At 49.5% G+C, this 19,917-nt stretch overlaps 1 protein-coding gene across 1 annotated transcript in view; it reads right to left on the reverse strand.

Moving 5' to 3' along the window:
• LOC119953106 (alpha/beta hydrolase domain-containing protein 17A-like) overlaps positions 1 to 19,917 on the reverse strand; it is a 60,027-nt gene that overhangs the window by 12,974 nt on the left and 27,136 nt on the right. The window contains exon 3 of the mRNA XM_038776955.1: positions 1,757 to 1,936. Coding sequence (XP_038632883.1) covers positions 1,757 to 1,936 — 180 coding nt within the window. The remainder of the gene's footprint in view (positions 1 to 1,756; positions 1,937 to 19,917) is intronic.

A 19,917-nucleotide genomic window follows, 5' to 3' on the forward strand; every position in this document is an offset into this window, starting at 1 on the left:
AATCCTCCCTGAAGATCAAACCCCCCCCCCCCCCCGATCAGTGCAGCTGCAGGAGGACCTGTCGGCAGCCGTCCATAGGTGTCCACCTGGAGTGGATCTTGTTTCAGGTCCTGCCATGGTATAAGCTGTCCCTGAACGAGCAGTAGCCGGGATCGATTTCCTCCTCAGAAATTATGTGACTGGCAGCAAAGTGCTAGCTAGCAAGAGCAAAGAGGCCTAATGTCAGCCAACTGAAATTTGCAGGAGTGCAGAAGGGCAAGGAACGTTTAAGAGGGCAAAAGATTCAATAAGCTGCTTGTTGGTATGAGGAAGTACAAATGCAGTGAGCCAAATAATTGGAGCTATTTATTAGAAAAGAGGCAGTGTACAGATTATTTGTTTAAAATTATGAGAAAAGGTTAAATGTAAGAGATTAGAACAAAGATCAGGAGAAACAGTTGGTTGTGAGGCTGCAAGAATACACAACCAGAATTAGGAATGGAAACAAGCACCATGGCACAATCTACCCGAATGGGATCAGAGTCCCATAACCAGCACGTTTAGCCGGGTGTTTCCTGGTGCTCAGAGTGCCAAGAAACCCCAAGCTATTGATCGGGACTCTCTTCCCAATCGGGTAGACTCAGGCCTCAGTGGAGAACTCCCCGATGAGGCTGCACTTAATCCTGTTTCCTGGCACCCAAGCTTTTGGAGCGCTGCTCCTTCAACAGGTGAAGTTACGAAGGAGCAGCCCTCCCAAAAGTTTGTGATTTGAGATAAACCTGTAGGACCTGACGTTGAGACACTTCTTACTGTGTCAATCCCTTCAGGCAGCCCCACCCACGTTGATTAACTTCTGGGTCAGGTTAAACTCTTTGTCTGGTAAGCCATAAACCTGCCCCTCCGATGGAGCACGACTATTTCTCAATCCAATGGTGTGCATGCATCAGTTGACACAGCACACGCCAACTCATTGCTTTCTAACTCGGTTATTGCAACATTCGGGTTTGTGATTTCCAGAATCCCACATATCACTCTCAGCAGGGTGCTTGGAATATCTAGCCTAAGAATTTTATTGACACTGAGAAAACGTTACAGTATTTTATCTTTTCCGTTTGAGGAGGATCAATAATTTAATTGATTGATTTGATTTCTTGTTTTATAAATTTAAAGTACCCAATTTTTTCATTTCCCAATTAAGGGGTAATTTAGCGTGGCCAATCCACTATCCTGCACAACTTTGAGTTGTGGGGGGTGAGACCCACGCAGACACGGGGAGAATGTGCAAACTCCACACAGACAGTGACCCAGGGATCGAACCCGGGTCCTCAGCGGCATGAGGCAGCAGTGCTAACCCATGCCACCGTGCAGCCCACCATGAAATCATTGTTGACTGTCGTAAAAACTCATCTGGTTCACTAATATTCTTTATGGAAGGAAATCTGCTGCCCCGACCTGGTCTGGCCTACCTGTGACTCCAGACCCACAGCAATGTGGTTGACTCTTAAATGCCCCTTAAGGGCAATTAGGGATGGGCAATATATGCTGACCCAGTCTGCGCTGACCACATCCCATGAAAGAATAAAAACAATATACAGTTGGTTCTACCATCTGCAGTACACAGTTATGTTTACATCATCACAAGTGATTATCCATAACCATCACTTCCAGACATTAGAATTAGATGACTCAAGTTATCACAATAAAGGGACATGGTAGAAGTTAACAAAGAATCAGCTCAGCATGCAAGTTCAGTTGAATCATGGCAGTGGGCACTTACTTGGGGAATGCATCAAAGCAGTATGTTTTCTTGGTGTCTGGGAATGCCACCCGCATTCCTGAGGTCAGAGGAGAGTGCAGAATAACAGCAGCACACTCATACCGCGAAGCCAAGTCTACAGTCGGAACCGTACCAATACTCTGCCCATACAAGATAATGTTTTCAGGACTGATTCCATATCTGTAAAGGAAAAGAAATCAAGCACGTGAGAGGCACTCATCGCTTAACAGGTCCCAATAATCCAGTCTTCTAATGCTGTATTTGCATCCAACAAGTGTCGTTCAGATTAATGCCTATCACAACTGACGTCTACTGAGACAACGCAATAGTAATTACCGTTCAAAACCAAAAGTAAACAGATATCTGCAACGTAGTTTTAAAAAAACATGTTATGTAGAGTCGGCAGTGGCAGTGTGGTTAGCACTGCTGTCTTGTAGCACCATGGATTCTGGGCTCCATTCCGGCCGTAGGTGGTTGTCTTGCGTGGGTTTCCTTCAGGTGCTCCAGTTTCCTCCCACAGTCCAAGAATGTGCTCGGTGGGTTATGGGGATAGGGCGTGGGGATGTGACTAGTAGGGTGCTCTTGCAGAGGGTCAGTGCAGACTCAATGGACCGAATAGCACCCTTCGGTACTATAGCAAACCTATTTTTTTTACTATTTTAAAACTTTAAAATAATAAATTTAGAGTACCCAATTCCTTTTTGCCAATGAAGGGGCAATTTAGCGTGGCCAATCCACCTACCCTGCACATCTTTGGGTTGTGGGGCCGAAACCCACGCAGACACGGGGAGAATGTGCAAACTCCACATGGACAGTGACCCAGAGCCAGGATCGAATCTGGGACCTCGGTGCTTGAGAGGCAGTAGTCCTAACCACTGCGTCACCGTGCCACTGTGATCTCAGGTGTCGCCAGAGTGCTTTATTTTTGAGGTGGCACCAGTGATTTGTAAGCTACCACAGTATCCAACATGTTCATAAGTCTCCATAAATTGAACAGGGGTGAATGACCAACTAACTTGTTCCCATGGTACAAATTGGTGAACTGCTGACTAGGGCACAGGGAAAATTCATTGTTCTTCTCAGCATTGTATTATGCAAGCATTTATGTCCATCTGAACAGACAGAACCTTGGTTTAATATCTCAACTAAGACAACATCAGCTACATTCAGTGTGCACAATGAGCCAAGTTTATAATTAACGTGCACAACTGTGTCAACAACATCAAGACCCAATCTCAGTGGCACTCAGCATGACGTACATAAATAGGATTTCCTGTTTTCTACTCATGCTGATAGTTTGGTTCCTGGGTAGGAGATACTCCTTGTTGCAGGGCAGTACGGCTACGGATCTTGGGCAGAGGTAGTGGAATGAAATAACAGTCAACAGCACAGGAGGCCATAAAGCCTATGATGTTTGTGGCAGGTCTCTACAAAGGTAACTCGGCTAGTCCCACTCTCCCGTACTTTCCCCACAACTCTGCAAATTTTCTCTTCAGCTGCCAATCCAATTTCTTTTGAAAGCCATGATTGAATCTGCACCCACCATACACAGGCAGAGAATTCAAGATCCTAACCATTCAGTGTAAACGTTTTTCCTTTTGTCATTGATTGCTCTTTTGCCAACAACCTTAAAATCAGTGTCTCCTGGTTCCCAGTCCCTTTGCCGATGGGAACAATTTCTTTCCAACCACTGTTTAGATGCAAATTCAAGCATCGCTATGAAGCATCTCTATGAAATCACTTTTCAGCCTTCTCCAAGAACACATCAGCTTCTCCAATTGATCCTCTGAACCCTAGGTCCCTCATCCATGGAATCATCCTATGGTAAATATTTCTGCACCCCCTTCAATGCTTTCACATCTTTCCCAAAATGTGGTACCCAGAATTGGAGACACTCAGTTTGAGGCCATGTCAGCGTTTTCCATACGCCCTCTCTCTCCCTCAACAGCCACCACATCGGTGTCACGATTTTAGAAAGCACAAGTGAACTGCACCGTTGGGAACTCGGCCCATCGGAGGCGGAGAATCGTGGAAGCCCTGCAGTGCCGGGTCGTGCCCGCTAATGATATGAAAATGGTGCCTCCTGTACATGCAGAGTGAAACGCATTGACGCCGTTAGAGGTGGCACAGAATCGCGATTTTGGCATCAGTAGCTATTCTCCGCCAAATTGCATTTCCCAATTTCGGCGTCGGCTAACAGAGAATCCCGCCCAGGAGATTTGACTTCACATGCAACCAGAAAACCCTGAACTGTGCACACCACATACAATAGTCTTTAATCCCTTCATCCCATTACAATTACTGACTACTTCTGTAAGAAGAAATTACTGATGTACACCCTGAATTTCTCTTTCACTAGTTTGAAAGAGCTACACTTTTGTCTTAGTTGCATGGTTTATCTTGAATGTGCTGTTCTGGTTTTGCTTTCTCTTAATTGTGTAATATTTCCTGTAGTTCTAACAGACCACCCAGTCACCTCTTTTCAAAACCAACAAGCCCCGACATTTCTAGGCTTTTCATAATTCAATCCTCTGGCATCAGCCTTGCAACTCTTCCTTGTATCACCTTCAGAGCTTAGAACAATTTCCCTGTGAGTTATTACAAGTTACTGAACAAACAACGTTGTGATTTCCTGCCCTAAAACTACAGCAGCTGATATTTATTCAGACTTTTGCCAGTTTCTATATTTTAAAAATAAATTAATTTGCTCAGCATGAAAACATTTTTTGGGGAAACGTTAAAAGTTGTTTGGTGATTGAGTGAGTAATCGGAGAGTGAAGGCCGTGTTCATTAACCTTCAAACATATCCCCATAGATGTTCTATTCCTTATCAATTTGATCATTTAGGTGCATTAAAATCACCTTGCATTCTGCATATGATCATGGGGTCAAGTTCCACTCCAGAAATCTGAATGTAAACTAGGCTGCTGACACCTTTCAGTACAAAGGGAGGTGCCATATTTAATTGAGATAATGGCCCCAATTTTGTGTCAGAATAACAGTGAAGCAAAGCTCACCCTTATTGTGAAGCAAATCAGAAGTAGCTTCTCAAAAAGCTATGCTATATTCAAATCTTACCGACATATATTGAACTGAAGGTGCAAGAGTACTTATTTCCTTTGTTCCCATTTCGTTGGCTATTCTATTATTTTGGTCCGTGGACCCATAATTGGGACATGCATTTAAGCAGAAGACTCAAGGTTGAAGCAGCCTGCTTGTCAGGACATTGTTCCCAGACTTTGTTTCTGGAAAGGAGAAGTCAAGCTTCTCAGCACCAAGTGGATTTTAGGAAGTGGGTTTGGAGGAAGCTGGATCGATTGGATAACTGGCAACCAGTGGGATGGCCAGAAACAGTGTTCTGCCTGACAACAGTGACTGGATCCTCGGAGATAACTGGGCCGAAGCACTTAGACCATGGAAGTGAAAGGAACTCTCTCTCTCTCTCTCTCTCTCTCCCTGCTTGCTGACGTGAAACAACTGCTTTATTGTTCTGAAAGCAGTGAGTGTACAGCACATCCTTTTGCTATGTACTTGAAATGATGCGGAGTCTGCAGAGAAGATAGACAACCTTGCCAGAGAAAACCACCTCAAACCCGAAGGAAGTATCAAAATGAAAGCTGAACTTTGAAGAGAGAACTAACCGGAAATTAACCCAGTACAAAGCTCTTTATCTTTTTAGTTTATTAATATTTTCTTCACCTTTCCACCAGCCTTTTCAGTGTGTGTGGATATACACACAAAGTTAGGAATAGGGTGTTGGGAAAGGAGTATTGGATAATCAGTCACATTTTTCTGTCAGTTTAATTATAATACTGTACATAAAGATTACTTGTGTCAAAGCTACAAACCTGACTATTGTAGCTTCTTGGGCTCAGCCAAGGACCTTGCGGTATTTTAAATAAAATCTAATTTCACCAGTGTTGCGTGTTATGGGCCAGGGTTTAGAGAACCCCAAAGTGCATCATGGTGTTCACCTGACCCACAACTTTTAATAGATTGTGGTACAGGGAGCACACGGCCCATTCTACAAGTGTGGCACCGCAGAAATGGAAAGGTTTTTTTTTAAAAGCAAAACAATTTTATTCTACGAACTCAAGTTAACCTTTTCAAAACATAGTGAACATCTTAGCAACCATTAATTCAAATACAACCCCCAAAGCATACAACACTAAGTAAACCTTTAATCTTTCCTTTTAACATCCATAAGACTTAAAAAACATAACCTTTAACAGAAGCAAATCAGGTCAAAAGTCACTACTGAGAGCAGTTATTAGTTTTAAATCACCAAAGGGTTAATTTACATTCTTTAGATTACAGAGAGACTCGTACACTTTCTGGCTGTGACTGCAGCTATCCAGCTCTGAAAACGAAACTAAAACACACCCTGCAGCAAACAGCCCAAAACAAAAGTAAAAGGATGACAGACAGACCAGCTCCTCCCACTTTCTGACATCACTGCAGTAGTAAACGCCCATTTCTTAAAGGTATTCTCACATGACATGTGACTCCAGCTGAAGTGGGGCTGGAATTGACTGTGCAATAGCCTGGGGTGTTGTGACAAAAGGGCATTAAGTAGCAGTACCTAACCTGGTAAACAATCCAGAGTACTGAGGCATTCTGATGGCATTCAGGAGCAAATAAATGTTTTAAGATTGTGATGATCCTCAATTACTGCAACAGAACTTCTCTGGTAATTTTACAAATGTGAAGCTCCATTCGTTTAGAATTTAATTATTGGAGAGTTTTCTAAAAAGTTAAATTTTAAAACTTCTCACTTATATTGTTCTCTCAAACCTATCTTTGTGCCCTCCTCATTTCACTCTTTCTACATGATATCACCATAATTAAGCGGGCAGCAAGGTAGCATGGTGGTTAGCATAAATGCTTCACAGCTCCAGGGTCCCAGGTTCGATTCCCGGCTGGGTCACTGTCTGTGCGGAGTCTGCACGTCCTCCCCCTGTGTGCGTGGGTTTCCTCCGGGTGCTCCGGTTTCCTCCCACAGTCCAAAGATATGCGGGTTAGGTGGATTGGCCATGCTAAATTGCCCGTAGTGTCCTAATAAAAAAGTAAGGTTAAGGGGGGGGGGGGGGGGGTTGTTGGGTTACGGGTATAGGGTGGATATGTGGGTTTGAGTAGGGTGATCATGGCTCGGCACAACATTGAGGGCCGAAGGGCCTGTTCTGTGCTGTACTGTTCTATGTTCTAATTATATGTGAGAGAGAGAGAGAAAGAGAGAGGGGGGTGGGGAACAGGGGGGTGTGAAGAGAGAGAGAGAATGAATAAAAATGCATACTCAGTTAGTCCAATTAATTTACAAAAAGGCAATCTGCATTTGGGCAGGTCAAACGAGGCAAGGGAATACATGATTAACGGCAGGACCCTGGGAAGCAGCAAGGATCAGAGGGACCTCAGTGTGCACGTACACCCGTCCCTTAAGGTAGCAGGGCAGGTGGATACAGTGGTTAAGGCGGCACATGGTATACTTGCCTTTATTAGCCGAGGCATTGAGTTTAGGAGTAGGGTGGTTCTGCTGGAACTATGTAAAATGTTGGCTAGGCCACAGCTAGAGTATTGTGTACAATTCTGACATTCACATTATAGAAGGCATGTGATAGCACTGGAAAGGGTGTAGAGGAGATTTACCAGGAAGTTGCCTTGGCTGGAGAGTGTTAGTTATGAAGAGAGATTGGATATAACAAAGAACATAGAACAGCACAGTACAGGCCCTTTGGCCCACAATGTTGTGCTGACCACTTATCCTAATCTAAGATCAACCCAACCTACACCCCTTCAATTTACTGCTGTCCATGTGCCTGTCCAAGAGTCGCTTAAAATGTCCCTAATGACTCTGACTCCACCACCTCTGCTGGCAGTGCATTCCACACACCCACCACTCTCTGTGTAAAGAACCTCCCTCTGACATCTCCCCTACACCTTCCTCCAATCACCGTAAAACTATGTCCCCTTGTGACAGCCATTTCTGCCCTGGGGAAAAGTCTCTGGCTATCCACTCTCTCCATGCCTCTCATCACCTTGTACACCACTACCAAGTCACCTCTCTGCCTTTTTCACTCCAGTGAGAAAAGCCCTAGCTCCCTCAACCTTTCTTCATCAGACATGCTCTCCAGTCCAGGCAGCATCCTGGTAAATCTCCTCTGCACCCTCTCCAAAGCATCCACGTACTTCCCATAATGAGGCGACCAGAACTGGACACAATATTCCAAGTGTGGTCGAACCAGGGATTTATAAAGCTGCAACAAAACCTCGCGGCTCTTAAACTCAATCCCCCTGTTAATGAAAGCCAACCCTCCATACGCCTTCTTAGCAAACCTATCAACCTGGGTGGCAAATTTGAGGGATCTATGTACATGGACCCCAAGATCCCTCTGTTCCTCCACACTTCCAAGAAACCTGCCGTTAACCCTGTATTCAGCATTCAAATTCAACCTCCCAAAATGAATCACTTCACATTTATCTAGGTTGAACTCCATCTGCCACTTCTCAGCCCAGCTCTGCATCCTGTCAATGTCTTGTTGTAACCTGCAACAGCCCTCGACACTATCTACAACTCCACCAACATTCTTATCATCGGCAAACTTACTAACCCACCCTTCCACTTCCTCATCCAAGTCATTTATAAAAGCCACAAAGAGCAAAGGTCCCAGAACAGATCCCTGTGGGACACCACTGGTCACTGACCTCCAGGCGGAATACTTTCCATCCACTACCACTCACTGACTTCTTTTGGTCAGCCAATTCGGTATCAAGACAGCCAAATTTCTATGTATCCCACACCCCCTAACTTTCTGAATGAGTCTGCCATGGGGAACCTTATCAAATGCCTTACTGAAATCCATATACATCACATCCACTGCCCGACCTTCATCAATGTGTCTCGTCACATCCTCAAAGAATTCAATGAGGCACGACCTGCCCCTCACAAGACTGGTTGTTTTCCTTGGAGTAGAGGAGACTGTGGGGGGGACGTGATTGAGATGTGTAAAATTGAGAGTCATAGATAAAGTAGACAGAAGAAACATTTCCCCTTGGTGGAGGGATAACCAGGGGGCACAGATTTAGGGTAAGGGGCAGGAGGTTTAGAGGGAATGTGAGGATAGACTTTTCACCCAGAGGCTGGTGGGAGTCTGGAACTCGCTGCCTAAAAGGGCGGTGGAGGCAGAGACCCACATAACATTTAAGAAGTATTTAGATGTGCACTTGCGGTGCCAAGGCAGACAAGACCAAGTGCTGGAAAATGGGACTCGGAGAGTGAGGTGGTTGATTTTGACCAGCGCAGACACGGTGTGAAGGGCTTTGTCTGTGCTGTGGATCTCGGACTCTCTGCTGTTGGTTATTTCTGATGGAATCAAAAAATGACAGTTCCTGGGATGGTGGCTTTTGCTTGGAAGAGCTGCAGGACCCAATAATTAATCTCAGCCACAAAGAGAATCTGTTCACCAGATAGGCAAGTGGATTCCACAACTTGTTGACACCACATGATGTGAGGAGTGTTTTTCTTAACAATAAATTTTATCTAACTGCTGAGCCTGTCGGCAAAATTCTCTTATCTGGTGAATAAAATGAAACCAATTTAGGTCATTTTCTCTTGCACCATGGAATACTTCAAGAAATCAGTTGTCAAAACAGACTTCTCGAGCAATCCTGTTGATAGTAAAAATGGTGTAAAACGTTGAGCATAATTTCCAATCACAATGCTGGCATCGACTTCAACCAAAACATGTTTACTTAAGGCTAAAGAATTAGGGCCAGAATCCAGCTTCTGACCAATGTTATAACAGCAGCAAACTTTATTTGTGCCAAGAACACAGGGCTATAAAATAAAAACATTTTTCTAACTCTAATTTATGAGAACAGCAAAAACTCAATTACCCATGTCTTACAGCAGAATAAAATTAATTTGAAGTCGTTGAGTCTTCAATAGAAGATTGATCTAGTTAAAAGACTGGTTTGTGGGTAAAGGGACAGGGTGAGGACAGCGAATAATTGGAAGAGCAGTCTGTTTGTACTCAAAGGTCAGGTACAATCTACCAGTAACGTTTGGAAAACAATTGTGTGGACGTGATTAATGAGTGTTAATGGAATCATACCCCAGCAGCGTCATCCCTTTCAAACAAGGAGAAAAGGGAGGGGGGAGAAAACTAGCAGGAAGGGGGGTAGGGATTGGATGGGGAGATCAGCCACTAGTGTTAAGTGATGTGTAACTGGCAGTAATAACAAAACTGTAACCAAGCAAGGAGTCAACGCCTCAGGAGAGAAATTAGGAAGGAAAAATAAACAGAGCAGGCTGTGTTACTTCATTCCACAGTTTAGTCCCGTGGTACACATGACAGCTGGTAATACTGCACCAGTGCCACCAGAGTTATTGGAGCCCTGCCCTTTTCCTGTGCTGTCTCGTGCCCTGCACTCCAGCAAAGCGGCATCTTGTAGAATAGTTATAGAGGTAGCACAGAGGCTTTGACCTCAACAATCGGGTTCGTACTTTAAATTATTCCACATTTCAACAGCATGTCATCTATAATCCTTGCATTAATATTGCAGCCCAGTTCAGAGCTGTTCTTTCCCCCCAGCTGTTGCTGTTATGATACCAAACTGAACAATACAACCAAATCAGCTCTGCTCTCCTCTCCTGAAAGCAGTCTTTCCCGGGAATATAGTTCAATATCCGTCTCAGTCACCCATGAGTATTTCCCCACAACCACCACCATTTTGGCTGCAGGAGCGGAGGCATATTGATGGCAACCTGACAGCTTTATCACAGCTATATATAATTCTATCCTCTGCAGAACATGCAGGCAGCGCATGCTAGATCTTTGTCACCAAGTCAGCTTTCTGTTATATCTTTCTATGGAAAACAAAGTCTTAGTTTCAATGTGATGGTGTTATGGCAACACCAGGCCTCTGACCCCGATTGCCCAAAAGGCAGCAGACTTCAGAATAGAAAAACATTCCAATACAGCGTAGTCCCTCCGTGCTTCAACACTAATGATTCTACTATTTTAACAGCCCTAGTCCCCATGCTGAATTTGACTTGCGCTCGAGTAGAATAGTTTCAATTTGTAACTATCTTATATTGAATTTTAAATGAAACAGCCATTTACGATGTTTGACACGATTCTGGATCTTCAGTCAGGAAATATTCAGCTTCGGTCATGACATGACCAGTGGTCCAAAAACATGCATGTTTCAGATTCACCACATGCACAAACCCTGGCTCAATTATAGCAATTTTGCTAGCAAATTACATAGTCAGGCATTCATCAGAATTAATTGAATACAATCTAAACATTAAATATAAAAGACTTATTGCATACTTTAAAAAAAAGTATTTTATTCCAAACGTATTCAAAAAATACAGAAACATAAATAATCCGGGGAACACTCCCCAACTCTCAGTTTTACGATCTGTACAAGTTTAATCCCCTCTTCACCCTGCCCCTCGCGACAAACAACCCCTTGAACATGGCCACGAAAAATCCCCACCGTGCCTCAAAGCCCTCTGCTGAGCCCCTCAATTCAAGCTTACTCTTCTCCAGCCAAGGAAGCGGTACAGGACCCCGAGCCAGGCCGCCACCCCTGGTGGCGTTGTCGACCGCCATTCAGCAAAATTATTCACCGAGCACCCAGAGGTGAAAGCCACAATGCCAGCCTTGCTCCCCTCAATCAGCTCCGGCCTCATCCCCCACGATCTTTGCTAGCATCCCGAACACTCCCGCCCAGTATCTCTCGAACTTCTCACACCCCCAAAACATGTGCGCATGGTTTACTGGTTCTCTCCCACACTTCTCACACTCATCTGCCCCTTCCAGGAAGAACCCACTCATTCTCGCCCGAGTCATGTGCACCCTGTGTACCACTTTAAACTGGATCAAACTATCCTCGCACATGAGGAGGTCGAATTCACCTGCGCAGTGCCTCACTCCCCACCCTATCTCCCTCGCTCGCATTTCTCTTTGATCCTCGCCACTTACGTACCCCAGACACGCCAATCCCAGGGGGAACTTCTCCACATCTTCAACTACAGTTTCCCATCAAAATTCTCCCACTTACAGGTAAAAAGAGCTCAGATCTACGCCTTTGAGCTGCCGTGTGTGTAATCACTCACTCCATGGCAACCACTGGAAGTCGACTTATTGCATACTATACAGTTTAAAGAATCATTGCTATTTTGAGTGTGCTGGTAAAGGTGTTTGTTTGACATGATATAATTTAAGGGAATCAATAATTACTTCCTAATACAAACGCAAAAGTACAACTACACATTTATAAACAGGAGGTAGAGCCAATAATTGCGCCACTCAATTTGGATGTCAACCACAGCCCTGGCTAACTTAGCCAGAATCAGCATTAGCCCTGCTCTAGACTGCTGTAACTGTCTTCAGTGTGCAAAGATTGGGGATGGGTGGGGGTACATCAATCTGCCAGGATCGCTATCTTACGAAAAATGCATGTTGGGTGATAAACTCGCCCTCACCCAATCTAACAGACGGCCGCTATTTTCAATTAATGGCCATTTGGCCATGTTTCGGGATCAGCAGGGTCCATGGAGTGGCTTGGAGAAGGTGCCACTTCTCTCAAATAGAAGAGGACTCAGATGAATGCAGAGCTGACTTCCGCGGCAATGCGGAGCTAAGCCGCACGTTCGGCAGCTCCCGCTTTTTTTGCACTTTCGGGCTCTTTTAAGAGCCCGCAACGGCACTGTTTCATCTTTTCCCACGGGGGGAAACACAGCCAGTGTGCCCAGCAGCCGGTTGATGGACTGGACTCGCAGTGGAGCGGTCCAAAAATCGGTTTTACCTCAGAGAACAGCGAGAGGCAGAAAAGGCAAGATGGCGGCAGGCAGGGAAGCAGCAGCGTGTGGCAGCTGTGGGCGCGGGAGCAGCAGGAGCTGCTTCAGCGCTCCTTCAAGGAGCTCAAAGTCGAGATTCTGGAGCCGTTTAAGGCCTCACTGGACAAACTGGTGGCGACTCAGACGGCTCAGGCCGGGGAGATTCGGGAGCTGCGGCACAAGGCTTCGGAGAATGAGGATGAGCTTTTGGGCCTGGCAGTGAAAGTGGAGTCGCACGAGGCACTGCACAAGAAATAGCAGGCGAGAATGGAGGAGATGGAGAACCGCTCCCGCCGGAGGAATCTACGGATTTTGGGCCTCTCGGTGGGGTTCGAAGGTTCGGATTTGGCGGCCTATGTGGTCTTAATGTTAAACTCGCTGATGGGTGCGGGGTCGTTTCGTGGTCCCCTGGAGCTGGAAGGCGCCCATTGAGTGCTGCAGTGGAAGCCCAGGCCGAACGAACCACCCAGGGTGGTGCTGGTCCGTTTCCACCGCTTGGTTGACCGGGAGTGCATGTTGAGATGGGCGAAGGAGAGGAGCAGCAGGTGGGAGAACACGGACGTTCGGATTTTTCAGGACTGGAGCGCGGAGGTGGCGAGGAGAAGGGCTAGCTTCAATCGAGCGAAGGGAGTGCTCCACAGGAAGGGGGTGAAGTTTGGCCTTCTACAGCCGGCTCGCCTCTGGGTCACGTACAAGGACCGCCAGCTCTATTTTGACTCTCCGGAGGAGGCCTGGGCTTTTGTCCAGGCTGAGAACTTGGATTCGGACTGAGGGGAAATGTGCTTTGCTTGGAAGCTTTGCCCTCTTAGGTATCCTTTCGCCCATAGTGGCTGTGTTGGCTGATGGTTGTTTCCTGTTTGTTTTCGCCGTTTTTGCTATTTTAGTTATGGTTATTTGGGTTCTTTCGGGGTTTCTTTGGGGGCTGTTGGTTATTTATTGTGGTGGTTTTTTTTGTTTTTTCCACTGGTGGGTTGGGGAGTAGTTTTGGATCCCGATGGGTCATGTGTCCGTCTTTTTCACGCGTGTTGGGTCAAGGGGCGGGGCTCGGGTTGGAAGAGCGGGCTTTCTTCCCGCGCCGGAGGAATTGGGGGCGGGGCCGGCGCTGGGAGGGAGGGATGGGCGGCTGTGGGGCGGGGGGGGGGGGGGGTCGTGGTTATGGCGGGAGTAGCTGGGGTCAGCAGAAGTCAGCTGACTCACGGAAGCATAATGTTGGGGGTAACGCAGCTAGGGGGGGCCCTAGTTTTGGGGGGGGGGTGGGGGGGTTTGGGGAGGGGTTGCCGGGTTGTTGCTGCAGGGACTGTGAGGGAATGGATGGTGAAGGGGGGGGGGGGTTTGCCACCGTGGGGAGCGGGCCTGGGGGGTTCCCTGGGCACATGGCGGGTTGAGGAAGGGATATGGCTGATCGGCGTAGAGGGAAGGGGACGGCCCCTCGGGTTCGGTTGGTCACATGGAACGTGAGGGGGCTGAATGGTCCGGTGAAGCGATCCCGGGTCTTGGCTCACTTGAGGGGGCTGGGAGCGGATGTGGCTATGCTCCAGGAGACGCACCTCAGGGTTACGGATCAGGCGAGGCTAAGAAAGAGTTGGGTGGGAGAGGTGTTTCACTCGGGGCTTGATGCAAAGAACCGTGGGGTGGCAATTTTGGTGGGTAAGAGCCTGTCGTTCGTCGCATCCAAAGTGGTGGCGGATAGTGCAGGTCGATATGTGATGGTGAGTGGGAGACTTCAGGGGGAGCGGGTGGTCTTGGTTAATGTTTATGCCCCCAACTGGGATGATGCGGGCTTCATGTGGCGTATGCTGGGCCTGATCCCGGACCTGGAGACAGGGGGATTGATCCTGGGTGGGGACTTTAACACGGTGCTGGATCCGGCTCTGGACAGCTTGATGTCTAGGACGGGCAGGAGGCCGGCAGCGGCCTCGGTGCTGAGGGGGTTCATGGATCAGATGGGAGGGGTGGACCCTTGGAGGTTTTTGAAGCCGGGGGGTAGGGAGTTCTCCTTTTTCTCCCATGTTCATAAGGCGTATTCCCGGATTGTCTTTTTCGTGCTTAGCAGGGCGCTGATCCCGAGAGTGGTGGGGGCAGAGTATTCGGCGATAGCCATTTCTGATCATGCTCCACCTTTGGTGGACCTGGAGGAGGGGAAGATCAACGCCCGCTGTGGAGGTTGGATGTGCGGCTTTTGGCAGAGGAGGAAGTGTGCGGGCGGATCCGTAGGGGTATAGAGGGGTATCTGGAAACCAATGACAATGGGGAGGTGTAGGTTGGGATGGTTTGGGAAGCGCTAAAGGCAGTAGTTAGAGGGGAGCTGATATCTATTAGGGCGCACAGGGAGAGGAGGGAGAGGGTCGAGAGGGAGAGGCTGGTGGAGGAGATGGTCAGGGTGGATAGGAGATATGCAGACACCGGAAGAGGGGCTTCTGAGGGAGCGGCGCAGTTTGACATTATAACCACCCGTAAGGCAGAGGCGCAGTGGAGGAGGGCACAGGGGGTGGTGTATGAGTACGGGGAGAAGGCAAGTCGGATGTTGGCTCACCAGCTCCGGAAGCAGGAGGCAGCTAGAGAAATTGGGGGAGCCACGGATGCAGGAGGGAACTTAGTGCGGGGTGGAAAGGACATCAATTGGGTGTTCAGATCCTTTTATGAGGGGCTGTACCAGGCGGTACCCCCCTGGGGAAGCAGGTGGGATGGACCGCTTTTTGGATAAGCTGGAGTTCCCAAGAGTAGGGGACGAGCGGGTGGAGGGTTTGGGGGCCCCAATTGAGTTGGAGGAGCTGGTGGAGGCGCTGGGAAGTATGCAGACAGGGAAAGCGCCGGGGCCTGACGGGTTCCCGGTGGAATTTTTTTTTTTTTTTTTAAAATAATTTTTATTGAATTTTTCAAAATACAAACATTTTAACCCCCCCTACATTTACATTTAAATTATAACAAAACAAAGTCAAACCCCCCTACTTAACAAGAAAGAGAAAAAGAATCCCCCCCCCCCCCCTACCCGCGCATCCCCCCCCCCCCCCCCCCCCCCCCCCCGCCGGCGAACCGACAGTCAGACCAACTTATCATTTCTAGCAGCGTCCTCGGGCAGGCCTTGCCCGTGCCACCGCCGCTACCGTACTTCCTTCGTCGTTTTCCCCCCCTCCCCCCCCCCCCCCCCCCCCCCTCCCCCCCCTCCCGCCCTCCCCTCCCCTCCCGGGTTGCTGCTGTCATGGCCTCAGTTTCTATCTCTGATCCAAGAGGTCTAGGAAGGGTTGCCATCGCCTGGAAAACCCCTGCACCGACCCTCTCAGGGCGAATTTGATCCTTTCCAATTGGATAAAGTTTGCCATGTCGTTTAACCAGGTGTTAACACTCGGAGGCCTTTCGTCCCTCCACTGAATCAGGATCCTCCTCCGAGCCACCAAGGACGCAAAGGCTAATATTCCAGCCTCCCTCGCCTCCTGTACCCCCGGTTCCACCCCAACCCCGAAGATCGCAAGTCCCCATCCTGGCTTGACCCTGGACCCCACCACTCTCGACACCGTCCCTGCCACCCCCTTCCAGAACTCCTCCAGTGCCGGACATGCCCAAAACATATGTGCATGATTCGCAGGGCTTCCCGAACATCTAATACACCTGTCTTCACCCCCGAAAAAACCGACTCATCCTTGTCCCCGTCATGTGGGCTCTATGCAGTACCTTAAATTGAATGAGACTTAGTCGCGCACATGACGACGACGAGTTAACCCTCTCCAGGGCGTCTGCCCATGTCCCGTCCTCTATCTGTTCCCCCAGCTCTAACTCCCACTTATCTTCAGCTCCTCTACTGGTACCTCCTCCACCTCCTGCATAATCTTATAGATGTCCGAGATCTTCCCCTCCCCGACCCAGACCCCTGATAGCACCCTCTCACTCACCCCCCTGTCGGGGAGCGCGGGGAACCCCGCTACCTGTCGTCTGGCAAATGCCTTCACTTGGAGGTACCTGAACGTGTTCCCCGGGGGGAGCCCAAATTTCTCCTCCAGCTCTCCCAGGCTCGCAAACCTCCCCTCTATAAACAAGTCCCTCAGTTGTCTAATACCCGCCCTCTGCCAGCTCTGGAATCCCCCTCCTGTGTTTCCCGGCGCAAATCTGTGGTTCCCTCTTAGTGGTGCCCCTATCAGACCTCCCACTTCCCCCCTGTGTCGCCTCCACTGCCCCCAGATCTTGAGGGTGGCCGCCACCACCGGGCTCGTGGTATACCTCGTGGGAGGGAGCGGCCATGGTGCCGTTACCAGTGCCCCTAAGCTTATGTTGCCGCAGGACGCCCTCTCCATGCGCTTCCAGGCTGCCCCCTCCCCTTCCATCATCCACTTTCGTACCATCGATGTATTTGCCGCCCAGTAATATCCGGAAAGGTTGGGTAACGCCAGCCCTCCACTATCCCTACTCCGCTCCAAAAAGACCCTTCTAACTCTCGGGGTGCCATGTGCCCACACATACCCCATGATACTACTCGTTACCTTCTTGAAAAAGGCCCTGGGGAGGAAGATGGGCAGACACTGGAACAAAAACAAGAACCTCGGGAGGACCGTCATTTTAACTGACTGCACCCTCCCTGCTAGCGACAGCGGCACCATGTCCCACCTCTTAAACTCCTCCTCCATCTGCTCCACCAGTCTGGAAAAGTTCAACTTGTGTAGGGTCCCCCAGTTCTTTGCCACCTGCACCCCCAAATACCTAAAACTTTTAACTGCTCTTTTGAAGGGGAGCCTCCCAATTCCCTCCCCTTGGTCTCCCGGGTGTATTACAAAGACCTCACTTTTCCCCAGATTTAATTTATATCCCGAAAAGTCCCCGAACTCCGCTAGTATCCCCATTACCTCCGGCATTCCCCCCTCCGGGTCTGCCACATACAACAACAAATCATCCGCATAGAGCGAGACCCGATGTTCCTCCCCTCCCCTTGTCAGTCCTCTCCACCCCCCTGAACCCCTCAGTGCCATCGCCAACGGCTCAATCGCTAATGCAAAGAGTAAGGGAGATAGGGGACATCCCTGCCTAGTACCTCGATGGAGCCCAAAATATTCTGACCTCCTCCCGTTTGTTACCACACTTGCCATCGGAGCTGAATAGAGCAGTTTTACCCACTTGATAAATCCCTCCCCAAACCCAAACCTTTCCAACGTCTCCCACAAGTATTCCCACTCCACCCTGTCAAATGCCTTCTCCGCGTCCAGCGCTACCACTATCTCCGCCTCCCCTTCCACTGCTGGCATCATAATCACATTTAACAATCTCCGAACATTTGTGTTAAGTTGGCGTCCCTTCACGAACCCCGTCTGGTCTTCATGGACTACCCCTGGCACACAGTCCTCTATCCTGGTTGCCAGGACCTTTGCTAACAGCTTGGCATCTACATTTAAGAGGGAGATAGGCCTGTAGGACCCGCACTGGACCGGGTCCTTGTCCCGCTTCAAAATCAAGGAGATCAGGGCCTGCGACATTGTTGGAGGCAGAAACCCCCCCTCGCGCGCCTCATTGAAGGCTCGCACCAGCACTGGACCCACCAAGTCCACAAATTTCCTGTAAAACTCCACCGGGAACCCATCCGGCCCCGGCGCCTTCCCCGCCTGCATCTGGCCTATCCCTTTAATTAGCTCCTGCAGCTCTATCGGCGCCCCCAACCCTTCCACCAGCTCCTCCTGTACCTTTGGGAACCCCAATTTGTCGAGAAAGTTCTTCATTCCCCCTCTCCTCTTCGGCGGTTCAGACCTATACAATTCCCTATAGAAGTCCCTAAAGACCCTATTCACCTCTTGCCCCTTCTGCACTACATCCCCACCCCTCCCTCTCACTCCCCCAATCTCTCTGGCTGCATCTCGCTTACGAAGCTGGTGTGCCAGCATCCTGCTCGCCTTTTCCCCGTACTCATACGCCGCACCCTGCGCCCTTCTCCACTGCATTTCCGCCTTCCTAGTGGTCAGTAGGTCGAACCTGGCCTGCAAGCTACGCCGCTCCCTTAATAGCCCCTCCTCTGGCGCCGCCGCATATTTCCTATCTACTTCTAGGAGCTCCCCCACCAGCCTCTCCCTTTCCTGCCTCTCCTTCCTCTCTCTGTGTGCCCTTATGGAGATCAGCTCTCCTCTAATCACTGCTTTCAAGGCCTCCCAGACCGTCCCCACCTGCACCTCACCTGTGTCATTCGTACCCAGATAGTTCTCAATGCCCGTTCTCACCCTTCTGCACACCTCTTCGTCCGCCAACAGCCCTACATCCAGGCGCCACAACGGGCGTTGGTCCCGCGCCTCCCCCATGTCCACGTCCACCCAATGTGGTGCATGGTCCGATATCGCAATGGCCGAGTACTCCGTGTCCTGCACTCTCGGTATCAGCCCCCTGTTCAATACGAAAAAATCGATCCTAGAGTACACTCTGTGGACGTGGGAGAAAAAAGAATACTCCCTCGCCCTAGGCCTACCAAATCTCCATGGGTCTACCCCTCCCATCTGCTCCATGAACCCCCTTAACACCTCTGCCGCTGCCGGCCTCCTATTCGTCCTGGAACTCGATCTATCCAGCCCAGGGTCTAACACCGTATTAAAGTCCCCTCCCATGATCAGGCCCCCTGCCTCCAGTCCCGGGATGAGGCCCAGCAGGCGCCTCATAAAACCCGCGTCGTCCCAGTTCGGGGCATACACATTTACCAGTACCACACTCTCTCCCTGCAGCCTACCCCTCACCATCACGTACCTGCCCTCCTTGTCTGCCACCACCTCTGCCGCCACAAACGACACTCTCTTTCCCACCAAAATCGCCACCCCCCGGTTCTTGATATCCAAGCCTGAGTGGAACACCTGTCCCACCCACCCCTTCTCAGGCGGACCTGATCTGCTACCCTCAAATGAGTCTCCTGCAGCATTGCTACATCAGCCTTCAGTCCCTTCAGGTGTGAGAAGACCCTTGATCTTTTGACCGGCCCATTCAGCCCCCTTACGTTCCACGTGATCAATCGGGTCGCAGGGCGACCCGTCCCTACTCCCTGTCGATTAGCCATGTCTTGTCCCTTGCTCGCCCCGGGTCATCCCTTCTTTTCTGACCCGCTTCCCATAGCGATGGCCCCCCCCCCCCTCTCCCCCCCCGGCTCTCCCCTTCTCGTCCCTGGTCTTTCTAGCAGCAACCCGGTGTCCCCCCCCAGTCCCCTCCCCTTCCCCCCCCCCCACCCCCCCCCCCCCTGGCTAGGACCCCTCCTAGCCGCGATGTACCCCACATCGTACTCCCGAGAGTCAGCTGGTCTCCGCTGACCCGGCTGCTCCTGCCACATTCCGACTCCTCCCGGTTCACCCCATCTGCGCCCGTGAAAGAT

This window comes from Scyliorhinus canicula, chromosome 18 (genome assembly GCF_902713615.1).
Source record: "Scyliorhinus canicula chromosome 18, sScyCan1.1, whole genome shotgun sequence".
In the NCBI taxonomy this organism is placed as follows: domain Eukaryota; kingdom Metazoa; phylum Chordata; class Chondrichthyes; order Carcharhiniformes; family Scyliorhinidae; genus Scyliorhinus; species Scyliorhinus canicula.